General features: G+C 46.0%; 1 protein-coding gene across 1 annotated transcript in view; it reads left to right on the forward strand.

Moving 5' to 3' along the window:
• Positions 1-10,353: 10,353 nt before the first annotated feature.
• PGBD5 (piggyBac transposable element derived 5) overlaps positions 10,354-13,366 on the forward strand; it is a gene marked incomplete at both ends in the record, with an annotated part of 65,843 nt that continues 62,830 nt past the window's right edge. The window contains one exon of the mRNA XM_084253717.1: positions 10,354-10,681. Within this exon, the coding sequence (XP_084109843.1) occupies positions 10,354-10,681 (328 nt within the window). The remainder of the gene's footprint in view (positions 10,682-13,366) is intronic.

The following is a 13,366-nucleotide window of genomic DNA, read 5'->3' on the forward strand; positions in this document are numbered from 1 at the left end:
TTCCTGGATGTTCACAAAAAGCCATTGTCTTCTTTCTGTGTCCAGTGTAAGTTCTGGTTTGCAGGGAAGGTGTGTTTTTACCTTGTGCTTGTGCTGTGTCTCACTGAACTCCACAGGTGGACAGTCCACTTTAATCCGGTGCTTACCAGGCAGGGTGAATCCTACCTGCAAATGAGGAGGCAAAGAATGGCAGACTCTGCACCTGCTCGTGCTCCAGTGTCCCATCCACTTCACTCACAAGGCACAAGTTTAGAAATAAAATTACTGAGGATGTCAGGACTCTGAGAACAGGGTGTTAAATCTGTCCTGAGGCCTGTGTGAGGGGAGGGCCTTTGGAGTCCAGGACCTTGTGGAGGCAGAGATCCTGGGGTAAGGCCTTCTGGAGGCAGGGCCTCCTGGGTGTGGGGTTCTCTGGGGAAGAGCCCTGTGTATCTACATGGGTAGCCCACTGGAAGGTTAGCTCTGTCTCTCTTCCTTTCCTCTCCCCAAGAGCATTCAAACTCTGGAGACCAGAGTCAAAACTGAAAGAATATGAATATGTCCTGTTGCTTTATAACTACAGTAGGAAGGTGTCTCCCCTCCCCCCCCAGTATTTTTCTATTTTCCCAGACTTTCCATTATAAGGCAATGACTTATAATACCTGACTTATAAAGACTGGTCTTTCAATTGGGTCAGCCTATTTGGTGACTCTGCAAAGCTCCACCCTCCTCCACTGCTCAGGAGGGAGGTGCTACCTCTTACTTGCTCCTTATTGTGGTGAGATGGAACACATTGCATTCAAGAGCTAATCCTCAATTCCATGGTAATAATTTAGACATTCTCTAAATTAATCCTCACAACAACCCCATCATTTGGGTGTTATAATCAAGGTGCATGGAGGTCCGATCATTTGTCTTTTATCATATACTCAGTGTGTGGTCTTTCACCTCTATCTCACAGCCAAATGCAGGGTTGGCTGAATCTCTCTGACCAGGAAGACAAAGCCAGAAGATGTAGGAAGGGCAGGTCTTCTGGAGTGGAGTTAGAGGTCTTTCTTGATTGGTCTTTAGACCAAAGCGCCTCCAGAAAATGTTCTATTGTCCGAAGAAGAAGGCACCCATTGGTCCTGGCTGCATGGGAGTCTGAGAGCCAAGGTCTCCAAGCTGTGGAGGGTTTGGGCACTACTGGGAAATGCTCCCTCAACAAGCATTCCTAGCTTCTCCTTCCTAACAAATGTTATAAGTTCCCTTCCTGATCCTTTGCTGCAAAAAAAAGGGTGACACTTCTTCCCCTTATAAAGACATTCTCTGCAAAGAGCCTGCTAAATACTTTTAAATTGTAGAATTACAGCAAAAGGGGTAACATATTGACTGATGTTGGGAGTTTTTGATTATTATGAGAAGCCAAGTAATCTTAGGGCAAATCACACATTTCAAGAATCATCAAAATGACCCCAAGAGTAACATAAGGACTTGGAATGATTATTGGTCCAGAAAAAAGTTCAAGAGTCCCTGTTAACATCCCCCCCATCGTTCCTTCTTATCTCTAACCAAATTCTACTTAGGTTTCCTGAAAAAACTATGGAAGACACAGTAATCTGTGTGTGACCTCTGCAGTTTAATTCACCCCGAACAATAATTAATACTGCTCATTTAAAGGATGGACATTTTGCTGGGCAGGGAAAAGAGCTGAAACAGAACAATGAGGCAACACTTCCACTCTGGGTATAAAGAATTTAAACCACAGTCACCACTCAGCCACTGGTTTCAGTGTTGTGGGTTGTTCCCCAAAGAGAGTGGGGGGTTGGGAGGAGCAGAGCAAATGACAATCAAGCACTATGGGTGGCCACTGCTTGAGTTCTAAATCTGATTCCATCATATATTAGCTGTGTGGCCTTAGAAAATTGAGCTTCCTTCTGTAAACATCAGCTTTGTCATCCATAAAAATGAGAATAATGACAATATTGATGCCATAGGGTTTGTTTTGAGAATAGTCCAGGTAAGGCATTTAGCACAGTTCCTGGCATACAGAAGACACAGATGAAAGTTGATCATCATTTTTATGGATCTCCACTTTTCAGTCTTCTGTAAAGAACCACATGGTAATTCTGAAAAAAATATCAACTACTTTGAATTTTAGGGAAAGTGATATCTGTGTTGAATTAGAATTAACTGGAAAATCCTTTTTGTTAACTCCTTATTGAAATTTTTCTAACCTCTATTAGTCAGCTATTGTGCTTTAATAATTAGAACAAATGTTAACAACAATAATAATTGAGTTGTTGTAACCAAGGGCATTATTAAGCCCAACACAAAGGTTTATAAAAAAATTTACTGGTGAAAGTAGAGAAGTGGTTGGGGATTGCACTGAATTTCTTGAAAATCTCAACCAGAAGGTTTCTTCTTGTAATTTGCTTTGCTTTCTCCTACAATTAGATTGCAGATTATTTTCTATTTAGGTGATCATTCAGGTGTGCTAGGTGGGTTATAGGTGGCCAGCTCCACACAGACAACTTTGTAAGAACCATCCTTTGGTCGTTCTCATGGTAAAAATTATGAGGCACAGGTGTGGCTTTAACACGACATGTGAAACTATCAGTTCACTGATCTAAGGAATTTAACCCTGAAACTCCAATTTATACCTTAAGTTGCATCAAGTACAGGATTGTGAATTTGGGAATATCATAAAGTCTCCTCTCTAGGAGGGAGCATATCTCCCTGTTTCTTAAAATGCCCAGGTTTATACCACTAAATAATCTATTATTTTATGTTCAACATCAACCTCCCACTGCAATTTCTCCTTTATTTATTTTTTATTTTTTTAAGATTTATTTATTTTTGTACAAGAGCTGGGTTTCAGGCCAGAGGCGCAGGAGAGTGAGAGGATTCACCAGAGACAGAGCAGGGGGCAGAATGGACAGAAGGACGGAAATACACTGCTGAGGGGAGCAGCGGGTGCGACAGGAGAGGTCTGTTGCACCATGTGGGATTCTCACCTGTCTGCCGGGATCGAACCACCACTGCAGAGACTGATGGACAGCTTCACAGTGCTGTGCTCAACCCACTGCGCCACCGGGGAGGCCCTGCAGTTTCTCCTTTAAAGGCAATTGAACTTTAGGGAGGGGACTCACATAAAATCCCTTTCTTTTGCTGGAGAATAAGTAGAGTGAGGGTAGGGAAAATATTACCAATGGGGCAGAGAAAGGACACAAGACAAACATACCAAATCTTGGGAAGAGCTGACTCATAAATTATCCCATTCTCTAAGAATGTGAAAGGCTAACTTTTCTTTCTTCACTCTAAATGCCTCATAATGCTCACATGTTTTGAAAAAAAATTGATTTCAAGCCCTGAGAATAAAAGGTGGATGAAAATACTAATCAGAGCTGTGTGTGCTGCTTTGCAGGGGTCTAGCTGCCCCCAATCATTTGATAGAAATTGTAATAATCTAAAGCACTCACAAGAGAAAAAACTCCTGTGATAAGATGCCATTCATGTCCCTTCTTTTTAATGTCCCTTAATCCTTCCCCCAAATTCTCTTTTGCTGCCCTCACTCCACGCTCACCATTATAGTCTTTCTCTTGTACCCTCCATCATATACACCCAGCAAAATTCCACTTCGTTAAACACAGCCCTCTGCCAACTCTGGGTCTGCCCCTGGCACCTGAACAAAGCTGAAAGAAAACACAGCATGAGTAGGTTTCACATTGAATTCTCAATCATAAATCTGAATGTTTGTTTAATTGACTTTCAACTCTCCACAGATTCAGTTTGAATATTTCACACCTTCTTTCCTCAGACTCCAACACACAGATCCATACCTTTGAATCTCTAATGAATGCTTTGGCCCTACCTCCAAAGAATCTGATTAAATCAGATCAGATTCTGGATATGAGTCTGTTTTTAAAGTTGTCCAGGTGATTCTAATGTACAACCAGGATTTCAAACTGAACACATTCCTCAGATAGGGCTGATGACCTTTCTAATGATCTGTAAGGAAAGAACATCCATAGACTCCCACTAAATTTACCTGGATGGGGGTCTTTACTTCAGACCCTTCTGAGCCTGTGCATTCTGGTCCATCACAATTTCAGCAACCACGGACCATGAGTTAGTAACCATCCCCTTTCCAGCACCTCTTCAGTATTCCAAATTATTACCACAACTATTCAAGCATCTTCTTAAGAAATCTCTTCCCTCACCCCAAATCTGTCTCTGGTACCTTCTTTTCTCTCTGCAGTAAACTCCTTAAAGTTTGTCTTTACTAAATACCCTGACTTCCCTTCCCATTCTCTGAAGTTCACTCCAACCATCCCCACATGCCCTGCAAGTGTCTCTCCAAATTTCAGCATTGCTTGTCCCTTTCCACGTCTCCTCTGTGTTCTCAGTCTTCCCTCTAACTTCTAGCTTCGCCTTGAGACTCAACTCCTCCATTCATTATTTGGGGCAGAGAACAAGGAACCTCTCCTTCTTATGGGGAGTCCTTTCTGAAACACTTTGTCTTCATTTTCTGGCCTTTCAGTCTCCATCATTGATCTATTCTCATTTCACTGCTCTCTGAATTTGAGTGTGCTCCAGAACTCATCCTCAGACTCTTCCCTGTCTATATTAAAACCTTGGGTATCTCGGTTATTATCTGTCATATTTCTTGTTTTTTATTTTAACATTTATCCTTTATTTTTTTACATTTTTTTAGATAATATTTGCTTCCCCCCCACCCTGCCATATTTCTGCAGATGACTCTCACATTTCTACCTCCAGTCCCCACCTTGTCCTTGAGCTTCAGATTCCTTTCCCCAATAGCCTCCTTTCCAGATCCACTTAGATGTGAAATTACTGAAAAATTTCTGGGAAAGCCCAAACAGGTAAAAGAGCAAAGTCGCCTGCTTGTCTGAAACAACTATGAAAAATCTGATGCCTGCAGGCAAAGCCAGCCTTTCCACACTGATGACCAAGGAGTCAGATAAGGAAGATTTAACATTGGGTACCCAGTTTTTGCATCTCTGAAATGAATTCTTTAGGGAGGAGAGATTAAATTCCTCACGGCCTTCCTCTACCATCACCATATCTTTAGGTTGGGCATTTTAGAACTTGAAGTCACATCTATCAAAAATAATGACATTCTTAATGTCAATGACTCATTGTGAACTAAATACAAATTTGTGCTTATTGGAACAGCTCTCACAAAGTAAAATCTGCTAGATTGTGTCTCAGGATGGAAACCTCACTTTGATTATCTCATTAACTCTTTCTTACTCTTTCTCTAACCAGCATTGGGACTTCATTTCTAGTTAACAATGTGTTAAGCCCAACATATTCAAAACCAAACTCTTATTTTTCATCTCCAATCTTGCTGCTCTTGCAGTACCTCAAGCAAAAACCTATGCAGTCATTATAGACTCATCTCTCTCTGTCCACATTTAGTTCTTTGGTAAAGGATATGGATTCAAAATATACTCTAAATCTCACCAGTGCTCATGACTGCCATCACTACAATTTTGGTCCAAAGCACATTCTTCTATGGCTTAGCCTATGGCACAGTAATCTAGCTGTTCTTACAGATTCCATCTTGACTTTGCTCCAGCTGATAGTCCAGTCAGTAGCAATAGCAATCCATTTAAAATACAAGTCAGATCTCTTTACTTCTTTTCTCTAAGTTTTCCAGTGGTTCCCCATTTCACTCAAAATAAAAGCTAGCCTGATAAGATTTAACACCCAACATCCTCTCTGATTTCATCTCCTTTCACTTCACTCAGCCCTCTCTGTCACAGACATACCAGTCTCTTTAATGTGTTGAGTACAGCTAGTTGCTCTGGATTCAGGGGCTTTGCACTTGCTTCATCTCCCTGAATGTCCTGTACTAGCTCTCTTACTCCATTAAGGATTTGCTAGAACATCTGCCCAAAAGAGTAACTTCTCCCAAACAATTTGCATAAACACACATGCACACTTAGGCACTCTCAGATACGCTCACACCACCATCATAATTACCACAATCTCTGTTCCTCTATATTTTCCTGCTTTTAACAACTTGGAAAGTACATGTTTATGGGTCTATTTTTGTCTCTTATCTCTATATTTGAATGTAAGTGCTATTAAAATAGTTTTCTTTTTCCTTTTTTCCCCTGATGTATCCCCAGTAAGTACTTAGAAGAAGGTTTGGCACATAATATATTCTCAGTACATACATGTGAAATTAATGGATGAATTTATCATCAATAGATAAATTGGAAATCTCAATTCTGACAAGAGGGATTGCCCCAAGAGTTTCCTATAGTACCATCTTATTTTATTCTCTCTCTGGGTTGGCTTCATCACTCAAAACAATTTTTAGCCAGGTCAATAGCATAAATGACCCCAAATGTTGTAGTGTGTCATGAACATTTGCCTCCAACTTTCTCCTCCCCATGGTAACCATGGTTCAGCATCTATGACTCTTCCCTCCTCTTCCTCTCAGTTTCAGGAGCTCCTTGTCGGCCCCAGCCCTCTTTACTTTGGGTGATAAAGGTAATGTGGGGAGAAGCAGCAGCTGCTTTAACTCCAGCTCTACCTTCTCTGTTCACAGTGGCCCAATAGCCTATAGACTCCCATAGACTATAGACTATAGACTCCCAATAGCCTATAGACTCCATAGCCTATAGACTGCACTGGCCTGTGCAGCTTGGGGCCATTAGGATGGTCTCTGTCACTTTGGATTTTTGTTCATTTTTTTTTTCTTGCATCAGTGTGGCCATTTGCAAAATCAAAAATTGTAAAAGTACCCACAGGGAGAAATAGACTATGTTTTATTGATCCTAAGATCCCGGCCCCCTCCTTTTTTTTCCCATTACATTTCACATCTCTAACATGAAGTACTGTCTGATTGTTGGTGCTCAGCAGGTAAAAGTTCTATGAAGTTACCATAGCCTGAGCCTGTGTGAAAACATAATGATTATTCATAGGGCATGTATGACCACCCATGCCCCATGACAAACCAGGTCACAGGACTTTTGAGGACCATTTGAAGAAGGAAAATAATCAGGTTACTGCATATTTTTTTTAAAAAGAACAACAGTCCCAAATGGATTTCTTTTGCTAAGCAAAAAATTTCACATGTGAAACTTCACATGTGAATGTGAAATTTTAGAAAATATCAACCAGTTATTTTAACTTATATATATTATTTATATGTATTGCATTAGAGTGATGCATAATAAAAATCTAATTGTCAAAAGCTTTTTTGAAGTTTAAATTGAAATTATTAGTAAAGAGGAAATAGAGCATCAAAGTTTAACTTAAAATATTTTTCCCCTTAGTGATACATAAAACAAAGGTGCACTATACCAGTGAAGGAGCAGTGCATGAAACACAGCCATTAGACCCAGTTACATAAAAGCCCAAACCCCTGTTTAACAAAACCTAAGGAATGTACACCAAATGGGTTACTTTTGCCATCTGGCACTCTTTGGAAAGTCACAGACTCAATATTAATCTAAAATTTTAATTATATTACAAAGCTATATTATTTGGAAGATGTTTTTGACTCAAAGTTAAAAGATATCGGGGCTTTGTTGGTGGCACTAGGGGTTAAGTGTCAGCACTATAAAGCTATCCAGAGCCTCTGCAGCACGAGCTTGATCCCCAGCCAGCCAGGGAGCTACCCACATGGTGCAGCAGACGTCTCCTGTCTCGTCCACTGCTCCCCTCAGCAGTGTATTTCAGTCAGTCTGACTGTTCTGCTCCCCACTCTGTCTCTGGTGAATCTCCTCACCCCCACACCTCTTGCCTACACCCCAGCTCTTGTATGCATAAAAAAAAATCTTTTTTAAAAAGGTAAAAGATCTCAATATAGTATTGGTTCTGTTGTACAATTTACCCTCACAGATAATGTTATCTTCAATAGTTAAAGATGTAGAATTATTTATGGTAACCTTAAGTAGGAGGAGGCCCGGCAGGTTGGGAAAGTGTTTTTGGTTCTGTTTTCCAACTGTTTTCTTCTCTTTCCTTTCCTCCCTCCACACCCAGAAGCAGCCACTTTTCTTTAAAGGATAAAATAGTTTCACTTTTCTGTTTGAAAACATTTGCTTAACAAAGTAACATGCTAAATGTAGATTCTAGGCCGATATAGTCCTCCAATTTTTATTTGACAGGATTTGGGGTAATAATGTGACTTCCCAGTTTGTTTCTTTTGTGATCATATAATCCTCTTCTCAGTGCCAATGTCTGCTGTGTGAGCTACAAACACTTGTGAGTTTAGGAGGCACAAAAAGCACAGGGTTTCCTTGGGATCAACACCATACAATTGCAAATTAGGGACAATGTAAGGCTGTGTCTAGCCTTGTAACTGCTATTGCTTTGTTCTGTGCTTCTAGGAGTAGCAAAACTGTCCTTTGCAATTAAAACCTACACTCACCTTAGTGGCTGACTTTTTCATTGGCTTCCTGGAGAAGAGAAGGAGTTATTTCTTATAGATTCCACCCCTCTGGATCCCATTCAATTATTTTTAGTAGAAAACGTGAAATCTTACAAGAGTCTTACATAATTCCTAATTGCAGAATTTCACCTTAAGCTATACAGTCATATTTGCCTCTTCAATTTTTGTTTCCTGATACATTGTGGTATGTCTGATGACCTATAGGTACACTGTGCAAAATATTTGGCTGGCTCACAGTTTACAGACACACCGGGAGTCAGTCCTTTTCTATGGCATCATATCCATGAGAATGAAAATGCTTAAATTAAACATTTAAATTTATCATCTAATCCATATCAAGCAATGCTCTGTGACTCCCTTCCTTCCTATATATTGCCTTTTAGATTAACATGAATCCATGCCTGTACAGAGATTCTGGACTGGGAGGAATAAATACAGGGGAGAGGAGCACAAGGGCATGCCATGCCTGCCTGTTCATACAATTGACCTCAGTTGGTGGTGGAATGGACCCACCATCTCCTCCTACACACGTAGAAACAGCAACATGCTTTATCCATATTGTGTAGTTTATTTAGTTGATGCCTACTGAAGTCCTTAACACCTCTGTGGATTTATTTTATTTGATGAATTATGGCCCAGTTACCATCAATATGACTCATTGCACTGTCTGTGGGAGAGGGGAACAAAACAGTAAGACAGACAGATAATATATCACTGTCAACAGAATAATCGCAACACACTCCTGCCCAAGGAAGAGGGGTGAATAGAACACTTCTTTTCTATTGTTTATTTGAGCACCGAAGGCTGGGTGATTGGGCTATATTTTAATAGATGAGTGTGTCAAATATGTGACTGAAGGAAATGTTGAAACAATGATGGTAGAATAATCAATATTTTGGAGGTAATGAACATTCTGAGTTTAAAAGATGTCAGACGTGAAAGACGATGAGGAATGATCAACTCCAGATGCCACCCTCAAATGACAAGGGTATTGATGAGACTGAGCATCTGACCCCAAAAATGGCCCGACGAGGTCTGCTCCTAACGCCGGCAAGATTCCGGGCAGCTACACAGCTCTTGCATGTACCGGCGCGTGCAGCCCGCCCCGCCGGGCCCCGCGGGAAGCTGCGGCGCGCGCGGGGATTGCGACCCGGGCCCGCCGCCTACCTGGAGAGTTTCCGCAGCGCCCAGTTCAGGACCACGGGGGCGGACAGCTCCGGGCGCGGGGCGCGGGGGCAGGCGGGGGCCGCGGGCGCGGCGGGTGGCGGAGACTGGAGAACCGCGGCGGCCCCCACCACCGCCCCGCGGGCCCCACCCGCGCCGGCTCTTCCTGTCCCCGCGCTGGGCAGCGCGCGGCCTGGTGGGCCCGGCCGGGCGGCGCGTCCCTGCTTGGGCAGGGGCACATCCCAGCCGCCGGCCGCCCTCCCCCTTCCCGCTGGTCAAGGCCGCGCGCCGCGCCCCTCCCGGGCGAGCGGGGTGGGCGGCGCCGGCGGGTCGGGGCCCGCCCAGTCCCCGCCGCCCGCCCGGGTCTGGCCTCCCATTGGCCGCGGGCCGGAGGTGCGAGGAGGCGGGGCCCGCGCTGGCGGCTCGCGCCCGGGAAGGTCGGCCGGGGAGCGCGGGGTGCCGCGGGGAGGGCGCGCGGGGACGAGGCGGGCGCGGAGGAGACGCAGCGGCGCTGGCGGCAGCCGCGGCGCCCGATCCTGGCCGCTCCCCCGGCCTCGCTCCCGCGCGCTGCGCCCCCCGCCGCGGCCCCCAGCCTGCGGCGCCCGAGCTCCGAGGGCGCTTCCCCGGGCGCCGGGCCCGAGGCGGCCAAGACGGCGGGCCGGCCGGGCGCGGGGCGGCGCGCGCTGTGCTGCGGGCTGCGCTGGTGGGGGGCGGCGGGCCGCGGCGCGGGCCCGGGGCCCGGCGCGTGCGGCTGGGAGGCGCTGTGGGGGGTGGGCTCGCGGGCGGCGGCCGGGACCATGGCCGAGGGCGGCGGGGGCGCGCGGAGGAAGGCGCCGGCGCTGCTCGAGGCGGCCCGCGCGCGCTACGAGAGCCTGCACATCTCGGACGACGTGTTCGGCGAGTCGGGCCCGGACAGCGGCGGGAACCCCTTCTACAGCACCTCGGCCGCCTCGCGGTCCTCTTCGGCCGCCTCCTCCGACGATGAACGCGAGCGCCCCGGCCCCCCGCGGGGTGCGGCCCTTCCGCGTGCCCCGGACGCCCAGGAGCCCGAGGAGGACGAGGCCAGCGCGGGCTGGAGCGCCACGCTGCGAGACCGCCCGCCCCCGCGCTTCGAGGACACGGGAGGTGAGGCGCGGCCCGGGTGGGGGGGGGGCGGCGCTGGGACCCTGGGCTGTCCTGAGGACCTCAGCCCCCCGGGAGGCGTGCGTGCTGGGGCGGGAGAATTCCAGGTGCCGCGTGGGTCGCCGGGTTGGTGGTGCGGTACGTTCCAGGAATCAGATGAGGCCGCTGGAGCGGGGATTTAAAGTGCGAGAATCAGTCTGCGTGTGGGGGCTCGTAGGTGGAGATCATGGAGAGGAGGCCCGGCCAGCACTTTGTCAGTGGCAAGGACAGCCTTGGGAGGGTCCTTCCCTCACTTCCTGGGAGCGCGCCAGCATCCTGCCTCTGTTCTAGGCACACCTGTGGGGTCGCTCCTTAGGGGTGCTAGAGTTAGGCGATCCTCGTTGAGGGGATATTGAAAGCCTGACATGCTTGGAGGGTGGTGTCATTCGGTACAGATGATCCTGGAACAAGCCTTACCCAGATGCCAGAAATAGGACTGGTAGCATTTTGAGCGCGGACCAGTGAGAAGCCACCCGCCGCGTCTTCACTGAGTTTTCGTTCTCTCCAGTTAATCTAGGAAACTTTCCCTCTCCCTGCCGTTCAACATCTCATGATTAGAACAAGACAGGGAGAGTGAAATGACCCGCTTAGCAGCATTAATGTGTATACTCTTGCAGCAGAAGGCAGTTTCCCATGGTCACAGATGCGCCTCTGTCACCTGGAGAAGGTGGCTGGAGTGCTGGCAGCCATGGCTGCTTTGAAGTCCTCTTTACTGCCTTCTTTTGCAGAGTTGGGTTGTCAGATGTCACTATTGACCCTGCAGAAGCTCAGCCGTTTCTGACTGCTTTGAGAGTTGGAGACCCGTGGTTTCCAGCATCATCTGATACTTCTGTCCCTTCCTGCTCAGCTTTCTGTGGCAGGCCTTGTTCCAGCACACCATTTTAGTTTGTGGAAGTGTGAGCAACCGGTGTTGTTGAGGGCAAGGGAGTGGCCACATTGGGGCATGATGTGGCTTTTCCTGTGTTTCTTCCTGATGATTGTTTACCCAGTCAGGAATAGGGCACATAGGAGGCCAGGTGCAAGAGGCTCCCTGGTGGTGGCTGGGACTGGGGTCTGGACATCTTGCTGCAGCTTGCTGGTAGGCTGGTAGGGTAGGCTGGTTGCTGTCAGCAGGGAGTGTTCTGCTGACCTCCAGCAGGGGGGCTGCAATATGGATGCGTTGAGCTGCAGTTGGGCTTACAGAGTCCAATTAACTGTCTAGTGCATTAGGGTGGGTAAGTGTAAAAGTATCTCCTCATTTGGGTTTTAGTTAAGAGTTTAGGAATTTTCAAAGTCATATCACTCTGCCAAATACTTTTACACCCCCTTACATTTTCTAGAATGTCATGATGGCTTCCTGCTATGGACAGCTAGTATTTTTCATATAGGTTCTTTAAGCATTGTGCCTACCCAGAGTCCTGATTTGGCTGATTTAATGCTATGAGTTTCTGTGATTCAGTTTTTGATCTTGGAACACTTGAGATGCTTCTCTACCTGGGAAAAGCACAGCAAGTCTCTGTATATTTTAGGGGCAAGTAGAGGAATTATGTTAGGTTAAGTCTAGTTATGAGTAAAAATGAGTGAGGATGAATTTTAAAGCAACAGAATGTTCCTTAGTCACCTATAAATGGGAGGAATTCTGCAGCAAAGTAATTTAATTTAGCTGCTGCAGCACTTAGATAGTCGTAAAGAGCATTATCCTCTGTCATTTGGTGTTAGGTTCAAATTGTGCTTCCTTCTGGTGTCCACTGAGTTCACACCTGGACCTGAGAATCACAGTCAACCACTTGAACGAAAGACATTAGTGGTCATTTGGTGGCATTTATATCCAATTGTGTTTTCCTTTTTTGTGTGGACACTTGCTTTTTAAATCCAAACCTAATTAAGAATTTCCTTCTTCCGTGCAACACTCTCTCCCCCAGGGAAATTTGGGATGGAGGTGGAGGGATAAGGTTGATGGCTGATTTAATCATAAATTCAGATTCCCTGAAACAATGGAATTTGACTTATAGGGCCTGAAAATAGATGCAGAAATCTGTTGCTGGTCAGAAAAATGGTAGAGTGGAGAAAGATGAGTCTGCGAGCTGTACCCCGGCTGTTCCGAGAGCAGAGATTTAGCCTGCTGCATTTATTAAAGTGAACTATCTAAGACACTCAACCAGGGCATGCTCCCTACTTTCCAGGAATCAGCCTGAGTCTCTCTCTTCCTTCTTTGTTCTCTAGTTTATCAACTAATCTCAACTGGTGTTCGGGGAGGCAAGCAAGAACAGGACATTTTGATCTGCAAGCGGCCCTCATAATAGGAAATTATAATAGGAACTGCTGTTGCTGCTAGAATCAACTGAGGAAAGCAGAGGATGGTAGACTTATGGGACAGGCTTCCTGCCTGCTTTCTGCTGTAGAAACATGTGTCCATGTATGTGCGTAAATATATTTTATTGAACTAAGGCGTGTATGTATATGTGTAGCCGTATCTTGTATGTAAATGTGTATTGTTTGCATGTTGGTTTGGGCTGAGGAGTTTCTTTTATCAAAGACTGTAAGTGCTTCTGGGGAGCCCCTTGATGACCTAGCACCCCATTCAGAGTCCCTGTATATGAAGGAGGTGGAGAAAACAATGAGGACCATTGTGCCTTCATCTGTATTCCCAGCTGCCTTTGCCCCGGGGTG

This window comes from Talpa europaea, assembly GCF_964194135.1.
Source record: "Talpa europaea genome assembly, chromosome: 14".
Classification (NCBI taxonomy): Eukaryota; Metazoa; Chordata; class Mammalia; order Eulipotyphla; family Talpidae; genus Talpa; species Talpa europaea.